This window comes from Protomyctophum bolini, assembly GCF_963924005.1.
Source record: "Protomyctophum bolini genome assembly, chromosome: 1".
Lineage (NCBI taxonomy): Eukaryota > Metazoa > Chordata > Actinopteri > Myctophiformes > Myctophidae > Protomyctophum > Protomyctophum bolini.
The window spans coordinates 43784616-43798359 of NC_137862.1; the positions used below are offsets into that span (position 1 = coordinate 43784616).

A 13744-nucleotide genomic window follows, 5' to 3' on the forward strand; every position below is an offset into this window, starting at 1 on the left:
TGTGTGTGTGTGTGTGTGTGTGTGTGTGTGTGTGTGTGTGTGCACACACAGACAAGTTTCTCTAATGTAAAGCAGAAACCAGTAAAAAGGATGATCCAGAGCAGTTGTCCAGGCTATGGAGCAGAGACGACACAGAGTTCAATAAATCTGACTTAGTGATATTGAACACGGAACACCTGTTTGTACCTGAGTCACCTGGACCTGATGAACATATCACTGTCCTGACTCTGTAATGGGATGTCCCATCTGATGATCAAGTTACACTTACATCTGAAACCTTAGAGGAGAAGGTCAGAATGATGATGGATGGATGATGGATGCGGATGTTGTGGGTGGTGGTGGATGTTTTAGCTGTACTGTAGACAAAATCATTGAATGTTGTCTCTCACCAAATATGGTACACGCACGCACGCACGCACACACCCACGCACACACACACACACACACACACACACACACACACACACACACACACACACACACACACACACACAATGTTTTAATTATTTATGTCCTAAACAGTACAAGAATGCCCTGAACAATAAACACAGTGCAGTCAGATAATAGGAAAACAGCCAGTTTCAAAGTGCATATGGCAGAACATTGTTACATACAATAATATTGGCATATACTTGTCAAACATGCCAGACAACAGTCATGGGTAAAGGAAACAATGCCTCCTCCAAATTGAGCGGCTTCTTATAATAGCTGACACTGAGCAGTAGCCTACCTCCCTAACGGTTTGGCCCTTGTTTTAGAGAGGCCAGCCATTTGAAGGCCCCTCACAGCCAACTTGTGCACATGCTAGACGTGCTAGACAAAAAACAAAGGTGTAGCTGTGAGATGGTCTGCTCTAGCTGATGGTAGGCCTTTAAAAGAGGCAGTAGAGAAACTGAGAAACTGTGCTGTTGCAACACGCCGTTCCTTAGTTATGGGCAGTTGAATGTGTTTTTTTTTTACCAAAACCACCAGAAAGCAGAGAAAATAATATTTTTTATAAATCTTTTAGCATTATCCAAAACCAACTGAATTTGTTTTGTGATCACATGATTTCTGGGTGTACTTTTCTTCATTGAACCTGGGATTATTCACAGGCTGTGGTAGAGATCCCTCTAGCGTAAACCACTAAAAAAACATATCATGACGAGATTCTTGTCATTGGCTGTGAGCCAAGAATATGGCAAGAAATGTCTGCATTCGTAGGCAATGAGTTAAAGAGGTGTGAGGCCCAGGTGCTTGCCAATTAGCCTGATGACCTTCATCCAAGTACTAGGAATCAAAAATTTGAAACACAAAATTAGAAGAGCAAAGTAAATACACAACCAAACTCATAACCGCATAACCTGCAGGTTAAATCCAAAAGCGTCATTCCCTGGGACACCAAATGACACTAACCTGACTCCGCCATGATGGTGGCAGTGAGTTCACAACTCACAAGTTCACAATCTTGTGAGCTGATGCCATGCACAGTGTGCGTCACCCTCTATTTGGCACATCTCTTTCCCAGATCTTGTGCTAACAACCTTGATGTCATTCACTGTCACTGTCATCCTAGCTTTCTGCTGTGCCACTGAAAAGCTTGGCATGAAGTGGTTTGAGACAAAGGGCATGCTTTCCTCTGACATTACCAAAGTTGGCATCCTTGAATCATTGGCTGCAGAGCCTCGAGCATGTGTGCCTCGCTCAGTGTGAAGATATGCTTTTAACTCCGTCTGATCTCTGATGAAAGGAGTGCTGCAGATGGCTGGTTGTTGTTCTAAAAATCTTTCTGTCATATCAAAAGAGCTGTTCCATGCTATGAGAATGTCTGTGATTAACCTGTGTTCTGGTAACTGTAGCCTGTCTTGTTTGAGTTTTAGCTGAAGGCTGGCTATCGCGCTGCATTTGAAACATGCTGTAACACGTTTGATCCTGCCAAGTGGTCTCGCCACTGCTGGCAAATTTCAGTGCCCTCTGTGAGGCCAGATTCAGCCAGCGTGCAATGCAGTGCACTTGGGTCATCTCGACAAATGGTTTGTGTTGGATGCATTGTGGGTTACAATTGTCGTATAATTCCATATAAATGAAACCAAATTACTAGGCTAAGTCAGTAAAATGTCTCATCATTGTAGGACTCATCATATAGTATAGTTCATAACTACTTTAAATATACAAGGGTCCGTCTGCTCACTTCTCAGAGACAGGAATGTTTACACTTCACACCTGAATCGAAAGCCATTGTTCTAACTCTTTTGAAGCTTGCTCTCCTGGAGTGAGAGTCTAGAATCTTCCGGTGACCATCTGGTGGTCACCGACTTGCACTGAGTAACTGTTCCACATTCAACTTAAATAATGACTTTTAATAATCTGGACTCAGAGATAGTATATAGACTGGACAGTGGTTTTGCTCAAGGCTTCTTCTGGGCCGGCGCTCAAGTTTGGCATATCGAACGCTGCGTGTTTTTAACCAGAGGGTCCCAAAGGTCCGTTCCGTGATTCCTTTGTCCTTGTGTTGCCTCGATCCGTGTGCTGGACCGTGTCTTTTTGCTGAAAATAAAGACGTCTGCATTTGAACTTATTCCATCTATCCTGGTCATCTTTGGTTCCTGTTTCATGTACGCTGGTTGTATTCTTCAGAACGGAAAAGATACATCACAATGACATGATCTTTTGCTTCCAACCCCCTTTCAGTAACAGCCTACTTCAGTAACAATGTGATCTGCTCTCCTGTGCGACTCTCATGCATTGCTCTTTTGCACCACATGCAACTCCAACTTCCACTCATAAGGTAAAGTGATGGGGTGTTATAGTTACACTCATTGGTAAAGTGATGGGCTTTAACAGTTACACACAATTCAGTGGCCCTTGACGCCCATGCATCACACGTGAAAGCGACTCTCATGTGAAGTGAGGGATTCCAGCACCCTGTTTTTGGGCACAGTGATGACTGAAGCCAAGACTTCTTAGAGTATGAAGCCGAGCAGCTCTTGAGGGTCGGATCGAGTAGTAGCGGTGTTAGTATAGTAGTATCACCAATGTCAAACTTAATCTGTCTGTGCTGACCTAGGTTTCTTGTTTTTATGGTTTTATGGTCCCGTTGTCGTGGCAACAATGATGGTGATTAGTTCTCGAGAGGTTATGTTGTAATGAGGCTCCATTATATTCACCAAATTATGGAAATGTCTCTACATCACAGGGAGGACTATAACATTAGCAAATGAAATACATTATTGACTGACTAACTTTGGTTGTACGGGTTAAGGTCAATGGAAACTTTGGAGTGTTAACTTAATTCAAAGTGAGTTCGACGGATCTCTCTGTTTATCATCAGCCTGTTAGCTGCTCTATTTGCTGTACACAATGGTGTCCTGCCAACTGTGTTCTCAGATTTGTTGTGTTCCCCAAATTTGACTTTGGCATAGCATATCTAACAGCATGGCTCCTGTCTAGCTCCTTAGTCCCTTCTTCATTGTAGAAGCTAAAGTGCACACTTCGATACACACTCTCTTATTATTCTCTCATAATTATTAAGGCATTGAGTGAGTAGTAACATCTAGTCAGCCAGGTTTTATATTGCTAATGCTGTGTGGTACTCCTATTAACCCCTCTCTCCCTATTCTTCTCCTCACACTCCACTCCACAACTTCCAACACATTACCTCACCCCCCCTCTCCTATCCTCCTAACCTCAACTCAACTCTCCGAATCAGTTGTATTGTCACACATTACTGATTTAAAGATCTACATTTCCCCTATTCTCTTCTCCTCCCCTCTCTTATCCTGTCCTCTCCCCTTTGTCTCACCTCACCTCTCATCTCATCTTCCTCCTCCTCACCTCTCAACTTGTCCTCTCAGAAGAGGTCACGCTGTGAGCTCATTTGTGTCTGGTTCTGGTTCCAGATTGGCTTCACTTTCAGTCTCTATCGATTGTCCTCTGCTCAGCCCTCAAGGACGGAAACCCGAACCCTGAATCCCCCGACCGCAGCCCCCCCCCCCACTCCTGCTGCCTCTCTCTCTCCCTCCCGCACAGCACACATACACTCCTTCTGCACATGCACGCTGTTACAAAACCATATGTCTAGGGGTAAAAGGTAATGTAAGATAGGTAGGAGAAACGGAAACCAAGGCCTTAATGCAAGTATTTATTCAGTAGGATAGTGAATAAATATAATAATTAACAATAGTACAAAATAAATGGCTCTTCAACTTCAAATTAATACAAACCGGATCACAAACAAAACTAAAGTTATTCCTTTCCGAAGGGAAAACTTATCTAAACAAACAAAGGTTCAACTTCACAAATTAAAGAACAAAACGAAAACAGTTGGCGACAGTAATACGACGGATGGGGGAAAGACCTTAGAAGTGTTTCCCCAGCGCTGGGCTGGGCATGAATGGGCTATGTAGTGAGAGAGCCGCGGCCGCTAGCTCGCTCACGTGACCGTCAGCCAATCAGGGAGGTTGATCAGACCTCCATGGTCATGGCCAACAGGGTTACCCCAGACACACAGCTGATGACAATCAGTCTGTCTGAAGACCCATTAGTATACTCTGCATGGGAGGAGAGTTAGTCTAATACAGGTTCATAACAACTGCTGCACAGATATAGATATATATATATATTAGAAGACATCTAGGCCTAAGATAATCCACATACATATATATATACTATAACAATATACCACCATATAAATATATATATACTATTAGCAATAAACATATATATATATTTATAATCCAAAATAACACTCATAAATCATAACACTCATAATTAATCATAACCACACACGACCATAGTCGTGACACCCCCCTTCCCGAAAAGAAGTTATATCCCCAAATAACTTCTTCTCAAAGAAGAGAGCACCTTAAACCCGGGAAAGGGCATCCGCAAGGACATTGTCCGTCCCCTTCTTGTGGCGAATTTCCACTTCAAAGTCCTGTAGCATCAAGGACCATCTCATCAGTCTTTGATTTGAATTTTGCATTTGCCTTAGGAACACAAGGGGATTATGGTCAGTATAGACAACAATAGGCAACGGGCTTGAGCCAACATATACCTCGAAAAATTGTAATGCAAGTAACAGGGCGAGAGCTTCCTTCTCAACGGTACTATAGTTACCCTGCGCTGAATTAAATTTCTTTGAATAGTAACAGATGGGATGATCGATATCCTGAAGATCCTCTTGGAGCAGAACAGCACCGGCCCCACAGGCGCTGGCATCCACCTCCAGCTTGAACGGTTTGGTGAAGTCGGGCGCAGCCAGGACTGGAGTGCTGCAGAGGAGAGCCTTGCAGGATTCGAACGCTAACTGACAGGCAGGCGACCAGATAAATACTCTTTTGACGCTAGTCAGCGTAGTCAGCGGCGCAGTGACGGCAGCAAATTTTTTGCAAAACCCCCGGTAGTAACCTGCCATGCCCAAAAACCGGCGGAGCTCACGCCTAGTCCTTGGCACAGGATATTCTAGAATAGCCTGGATTTTTGCATTAATAGCACGTACCTGGCCCTGACCAACCTGCTTCCCAAGATACGTTACGGTCGCACAACCAAATTCACATTTTGACCAATTTAATGTCAGGTTAGCCTCTCCTAACCGCTGAAAAATCTGTCTCAAAGTGTGTATATGCTCAAGCCAAGTATCATTATATGCCACAACATCGTCCAAATAAGTCTCTGTATTGTCCACGCCTCTTAGTACATTATTCATTAATCTTTGAAATGTCGCTGGTGCATTTCTTAAGCCAAATGGCATCACTGTATATTGGTATAAACCGTCTGGTGTCACGAATGCACTGATCTCTGATGCACGGGGTGTCAAAGCCACTTGCCAATAACCCTTTAGCAAATCCAATTTAGTTACAAATTTAGCAGACCCCACCCGATCCACGCAATCCAACATCCTCGGGAGCGGATAACTGTCAGCCTGCGTTATATTGTTAACCTTACGAAAATCTGTACAAAACCGCTGGCTCCCGTCAGCCTTAGGCACCAGCAAGCAGGGACTAGACCACGCACTGCTGCTATGAACAGCCAGCCCGTTCTCTAACAAGTAGTCAACCTCTTTTCGTAGTAAAGCACGCTTGGTTGGATTAACCCGATAGGCATGTTGCTTAATAGGAGGGCAATCCTTCTGTACAATTACATAATGAGAAAGGGCTGATGTGCATGATGGGTTATCTGAAAACAGATTCACATTATTTTCCATCAAATCAATAATGTCTGCTTGCGCCTGGGGACCCAAATGTTTTAAATACCCCGGTAAATCATTCAATATTTCAGAGTTCTGTAGACGTGACCCAGACGAACCTTTTACACGCAGCCCATCACTCTCAGGGGAATAAAGTGACGGCGCTGCTGCAGAAAGTGAGGCGACAACTGCGGGAATAACAGGAGTATCTGACTCAGTGCGAGCCAGATACGGCTTGAGCATATTCACATGACAAACCCTTGTCTTTTTGCGACGATCGGGCGTCAAAATCACATAATCCGTTTCACTCATTTTTTTGTCAATCACATAAGGACCACTGAATTTGGCCTGGAAGGCTGAGCTTTGCAGTGGGAGCAGCACCAACACCCTCTGACCCACAGCAAACACTCTATGCACAGCCTTCCTGTCAAACCATGCCTTCATTTTACCTTGAGCTTTACTCAGAAAGCTGCTAGCCATCTGTCTGGCCTTGTGCAATCGCTCGCGAAACCCCGCAACAAAATCCAATACATTAGTCACCGGCGAGTTTGCGTTGGCTAATAAGCCCTCTCGAAACGCACGCAACGGCCCGCGCACCGTATGGCCAAACACCAGCTCCCCTGGGCTAAACCCCAGCGACTCCTGTACGCTCTCTCTTACTGCCAGCATAAGATAAGGCAAGCCCTCGTCCCAGGCTTTGCCAGTTTCGTGACAGTATTTCTTCATCATCGCTTTCAACGTCTGGTGAAACCGCTCAAGCGCGCCCTGGGACTCAGGATGATAAGCGCTAGAGTGTCTGTGTTCTATGCCAAGGGTGGAAGCAACTTGAGCAAATAATTTTGACATGAAATTTGAGCCCTGGTCACTTTGAAGATACCGGCAAAAACCAAAAGTAGAGAAAAAGCTAGAAAGCGCTTTAATAACTGGTCTCACTTTTAGTGTGCGTAATGGGAACGCTTCTGGGTAGCGCGTTGCACTACACATTACAGTAAGAAGGTATTTGTGACCAGATTTTGTGGTCGGTAATGGACCGACACAGTCAATCATGATGTGCTCAAATGGTTCACCCACAGCAGGGATCGGTTTCAACGGCGCGGGCGGAATAGTCTGGTTTGGCTTCCCCGTCATCTGACACACATGACAAGTGCGGCAGAAGTCAGTAACAGACGCATTCAAACCCGGCCAGAAAAAATAGCGTAGGATGCGGTCATAAGTTTTACGAATGCCCAGGTGGCCAGAAATGTTGTCGTGAGCCAGACTGAGAATCTGGGAACGGAAACCCTGAGGTACCACAACCTGACGCACCACATTCCATTTCAAGTCACCGATAGCCGCTGGAAACCATTTACGCACAAGGAGGCCATCCTCTACACTATATGCACTCGGCACAGCAGCATCACCCACTTTGGTAACTGCCTCCCAGCACACAGAGAGAGAGCGATCGTGCTTCTGCGCATGCGCAAATGTTTCCCTATCGATATCAAACCCAAAATCACTTTTAGTAGCCAGCAAGCTTTTCCTAGCCCGCTTACGCGGTGTCTGTGGGGCATCACCCACTGGTCGCTCGGCACACAAGAAAGTGTCACACAACGTAGCCTCGTCATCAAACTTTTTCGATTGTGCGCGAGTCACAGCACAACCCGGAAACACAGTGGGTGGGGCTCCCAGCACAGGCATAGCTACGTTAGCCACAGGCTTTTCAACCACTTCTAGCGACGCAAACACTTTTTCCCCAGCTATGTCGTTGCCAAGAATCATCCCCACACCTTCAATGGGTAAACTTTCACGTAACCCGATCTGCACAAGACCAGAAACAAGTGGAGAGCGTAGGTGGATCATATGCAATGGAGCGCGAGAGGATATCATTTCCACGCCCAAAACCAATGCATCGGAACCACAAAAGGTATTCTCCGCAAATGGCAGTACACTCTGTAAAATAAGGGACTGTGAGGCGCCTGTATCACGCAAAATGGTGATAGGAACGCGCTCATTTTCCTTATCAGACAGAGAGACTGAGCCATGCAAAATAAAGGGATCAAAACACTCCTCTACCTCCGCCCGGACAGCCATAGCTGTCTCGGAAGCAGACCGAGGAATAGTATGCACAAACCCCACACCCTTTGGTTTTTTTGAATACACATTTCCATTTCCATTCTCTTTCTGCTGCTTATGTTGTACTTTAGGGCAACGAGAAACCAAATGGCCCATTTCATGACAGTAAAAGCAAGCACGATTGTCAGGCGCTGCACTTGCGCCCCTCGGTGGACTTTTCGGCTGTGACAATTTGTGCTGTTTTTTCTGCATGTTAAACAGACCCTCCCCGCTACGCACCGGAGAAACACCCGACCGGTGCGTCAGATCATATTCATCGGCCCTCACAGAGGCTTTAGCAATTGAGTTAATCTTTTGTTCCTCAAGATAGACAACAATACGATCTGGGATACATGATTTGAAATCTTCCATCACTATCAGCTCAGTAAGCTGCTCAAAAGTGTGTACGTTGCTCGCGTTGCACCATTTCCTAAACAATGTGGCTTTTTCACGGCCAAATTCCACAAACGTTTGAGTAGAGGATTTTTGAGCGGCCCTATATTTTTGCCTATAATGTTCAGGCACCATTTCGAAACCGCTAAGGATAGCCGCCTTTACGACATCATAACATAGGCTCTCATCCACCGTGAGTGCGCTACAGATATCCTGTGCTCTACCTGTCAACTTACATTGGAGTAGCAAACTCCAGAATTCCCTGGGCCACTTAACAGCACCAGCAATTCGTTCAAAAGCACAAAAGTAGTTATCCAACTCACCCTCCTTGAACGCAGGTACCAATGCGATTTGTTTGCTTATGTCGAACGCTGCCACTCCTCTGGAACCTGGGGATGACCCGTGTTGCTGCTGGGAGGCGGGCGCCCCTGCGGACGCCTCGTCGGGGTAGGTCTGGCCTCGCAGGCGTGCCATGTCGAGCTCATGTCTCTGACGCTGTAGTTTGCACTCCTCGCTCTTCAGCGTTGTTAGTGCTATTTCCAGCTCAAGCTCCCGGAGGCGCAGAACCCCCCCTATGTCCTGAGGACTCCCCCCAGTGCCCCGTGGGTCATCATGTGGGGCCTGAGCAGACGGGTCCCCCGCGGGATCCTCGCCCTGCTCTAACACACCCGTAGTGTCAGACTGATTGGCCCCACTGGAACTCGGTTCTGCGACAATGAGTGATACGTCTCCCCCCTCACTCTCATCTGACAGCATCGTAATGACTCCCTGTGAAAGCAACTGCCGTGAGACAGCTGCGAAAATCGCCTCTTTCTTTTTGGTACCGTGCGGTAAAGGAACGTTAAATTGTTTGGCAATACTGTACAATTCCCAATATGAGCACTGTTGTAGCTCCTCAAGCGACAGGACATCCGTACTAGCACCCTGGTCATCAGAGGCCATACCACCGCAACAAAATCTGTTACTCAAACTGGTGCGAGCAACATACTCACCATTAATACTCCCCAATCCGTCTACCACCAAAAGCAATACTAGCAAAACAAAAAACATAACCAACTGAACAACTGAATCCTTAATTTGTTTTTTGAAACGGACGGGCTCCCAAATATGTTACAAAACCATATGTCTAGGGGTAAAAGGTAATGTAAGATAGGTAGGAGAAACGGAAACCAAGGCCTTAATGCAAGTATTTATTCAGTAGGATAGTGAATAAATATAATAATTAACAATAGTACAAAATAAATGGCTCTTCAACTTCAAATTAATACAAACCGGATCACAAACAAAACTAAAGTTATTCCTTTCCGAAGGGAAAACTTATCGAAACAAACAAAGGTTCAACTTCACAAATTAAAGAACAAAACGAAAACAGTTGGCGACAGTAATACGACGGATGGGGGAAAGACCTTAGAAGTGTTTCCCCAGCGCTGGGCTGGGCATGAATGGGCTATGTAGTGAGAGAGCCGCGGCCGCTAGCTCGCTCACGTGACCGTCAGCCAATCAGGGAGGTTGATCAGACCTCCATGGTCATGGCCAACAGGGTTACCCCAGACACACAGCTGATGACAATCAGTCTGTCTGAAGACCCATTAGTATACTCTGCATGGGAGGAGAGTTAGTCTAATACAGGTTCATAACAACTGCTGCACAGATATAGATATATATATATATTAGAAGACATCTAGGCCTAAGATAATCCACATACATATATATATACTATAACAATATACCACCATATAAATATATATATACTATTAGCAATAAACATATATATATATTTATAATCCAAAATAACACTCATAAATCATAACACTCATAATTAATCATAACCACACACGACCATAGTCGTGACACACGCACACACACACACACACACACACACACACACACACACACACACACACACACACACACACACACACACACACACACACACACAGGTATCAAGGTTGCAGTGACCGTTGCAGATCCATTTATATATAAATAATAAGAAAGTAGGAATCACTTTCAGAAAAATATTTACCCTTCTATTGTGTTCCTAAAGCATGTGTGCGTGCACCTGTATGCGTGCATGTGTGTCAGATACAGTTAAGACTACTAAAAGTCCAGTCAACCTGAGAGCTGTTACACACACACACACACACACACACACACACACACACACACACACACACACACACACACACACACACACACACACACACACACCTGTGTGACGGACCACGGTCACTCTTACTTGGACATAAACAAACCTGATATGCCCAAATTTAGGCATGTCACCATGACTCACACATAACCATAAACAAATCAGATATGTCCATATTGGGTATATATGGAGATCTGGTTATCGATTTGAACGATATGGTCATGAGCATATGGGACCAAGCAACTTCAAACTTCGAGCGCGCATCGGCAAGGACTCAAGGGAGTGAGTCCATTCGAATAATATGTACTTGTCCAGAACCGCTAAGGCGCCGTTATGTCCATATATGGGCATATGGATATCCAGTTGTCCAGAACCGCTGATCCAACCATTATGCGCATAATTTGGCCTGCCAGTATACAGGGTATTATGGGCATATACCAATGACATCAGGGATCTATGGGGAATAAAAGAGACACTATGACTCAGACATAGAGGTTGGACTGGCGGCACAACGTCGGTGTGAGGACTAGGAGTGGCCCAAACCATATGGGCATCATTTATACTGATGACATCAGGGATCACCATTATACAGTATGGACATATCAGGCAGATCGGCAGTGCGACATACTGTGGAGTTTCACTTAATGTGGAAAAATCAGACATCACACAAATGGTGACAATTATACATTTGTTTAGTTAAAATAGCTGTTTCTGAGGATGATATGAAGACTTGTTCAAATAAACAAATGTAAAGGGGTATACTTGTTAAATTTGAAAGTGTGGTGAAGGGAAGGATGAAAGACCGACAGAGCGACAGAGAGAGAAAGAGACAGACAGACAGACCAAGAGAGGGAGAGACAGACAGGCGTAGGGATCAGGTTATGAATATAGCTTGTGGAGGAGAAACCCAGTAAGCCCAGAGGGACACAATCCCAGAATGCAGCAGTGTTCTGCTGAGGACAGGACAGAGGAACAGAAGGTTCTAGAATCTAGATGGATACTGTGTCACTGAGGTCATCACAATTCATTGTGACTGCATTGTTTTGTGTTTTACTGTGAAATTTAGCATTACATGGAAGACAATAAATTACCTTAATGCCCTTTGTTTCTATTGTGGTTAAAATAGTAGAATAACATACAGAGATGTGTACACAGTGCACATGCATGTGTGCATGCGTGCGTGCGTGCGTGCGTGCGTGCGTGCATGCATGCGCATGTGTGTGATCTCCTCACTGGTCAACAAAAACACCTTGAAGACCCTAACAGGAGCCCTCGTACAAGGTTTCTTCGACTATGCATGAACCTCTTGGTACCAGAGCACCTCAAAGGCCTTTAAAACAAGGCTCCAGACTTGACCCAGGTCAAAGACCCAAAACAAACTAGTCAGGCTCCTACTTGGCCTCACCCCCCAAACCCACCTCACCCCTGCCCACTTTGACAGGCTGGAATGGCTTAGGGTCGACGAGTACAGCATCTTGCAATGGGTTTGGTCCACAAGATTCGATACACCACCAAGATACCCATGTACCTGTCTAAATACTTCCTTAATGTTAACGAAGTCCACACCCACAACACCAGAGGGAGTGCAACAAACTATGTACAACCCAGATTCGGCACAAACAAGGGACAAAATTATTTTCGCTCCTATGCCACCAAAATGTGGAACGCCCTATACCAACAGTCATTAAGACATGCAAATCCCTTGACTCCTTCAAAACCACTCTCAAAGGGCACCTACAGACGGCTGCAATTCGAAACTGGCCCCCGTAAATTCGGAATCCCATCCCCCCACCCCTTTTTCCCCTCACTGTATATGTTTCTTTTCCCATTTTACCTCCTTTATGATGAATTCCTGTTCTGTTCTTTGTCTATAGAAGTATAACTCACAGTTAACAGTCTTTGTATTGAGTTGTGCTGGAAATGTACAGTAATTCTGCAAACTGTTAATAAATATTTCAATCAATCAAAAGTGTGTGTGTGTGTGTGTGTGTGTGTGTGTGTGTGTGTGTGTGTGTGTGTGTGTGTGTGTGTGTTTGATGCATGCGCGCGCGTGTGTGTGTGTGTGTGTGTGTGTGTGTGCGCGAGTGCGTGCGACTCAGGGGCGGAGCCAGGAACTCTTTATGAGTAAGGCAACGCCAATACGAGGTAGGCAGGTATTTTGCACTGGACAAACTTTTTTCTTTCTCCGGTGCCATCGCGTGCCTGTGCTGCCTCAAGAATCAAATGAAGAATGAGGTCGGGACATTGTGTGTGTGTGTGGTGTTTATTATATGTCGTGACGTGAAAAACGTTTTTCTGGGATGCATGCACCAGAGGCACCTAGGCAGTACGCAACCTAGCAGACACGTTTCACACTAGAGTGTGAAAAGACCCAACACTCCAGACACGCAGGACACAGAGAAAATAGTTGTGTATTATCCTGTCTGATACACAGTCTGTCATCCTTGAATAGGGCAAAATACATACAAATAATACACACAAAGTCTCTCGACTGAGGGGAGGCAAAAACGTAAACAAGTAAGACACATGCCTTACTTTGACTAAGATCCGCACCTGCACCGTGTGTGCGACTGTGCGTGCATTCGTGTGTGTGTGTGTGTGTGTGTGTGTGTGTGTGTGTGTGTGTGTGTGTGTGTGTGTGTGTGTGTGTGTGTGTGTGTGTGTGTGTGTGTGTGCGCGTGTGCGTGTGTGTGCGTGTGGTACCTGGGGTCGGGGGTGTCCTTTAACGATACACTGCAGTATCATCGTGTCTCCTTCTTTGATGGTGTAAATCCTCTCACTGATGTTGACGTCCTTGACGTTGCACGCTGCACCCGAGTGCACGATCTGAGCATTGGCTGGAGCTGCGCACACACACACACACACACACACACACACACACACACACACACACACACACACACACACACACACACACACACACACATTGAGAGAGAGGGTCAAATACA

The 13744-nt window shown here is 45.4% G+C and overlaps 1 protein-coding gene across 1 annotated transcript in view; it reads right to left on the minus strand.

Moving 5' to 3' along the window:
• The window catches only part of LOC308320441 (MAM domain-containing glycosylphosphatidylinositol anchor protein 1-like), a gene marked incomplete at both ends in the record, with an annotated part of 138569 nt that overhangs the window by 81057 nt on the left and 43768 nt on the right, over positions 1-13744 (minus strand). Inside the window, one exon of the mRNA XM_080770844.1 lies at positions 13500-13639. Coding sequence (XP_080626970.1) covers positions 13500-13639 — 140 coding nt within the window. The remainder of the gene's footprint in view (positions 1-13499; positions 13640-13744) is intronic.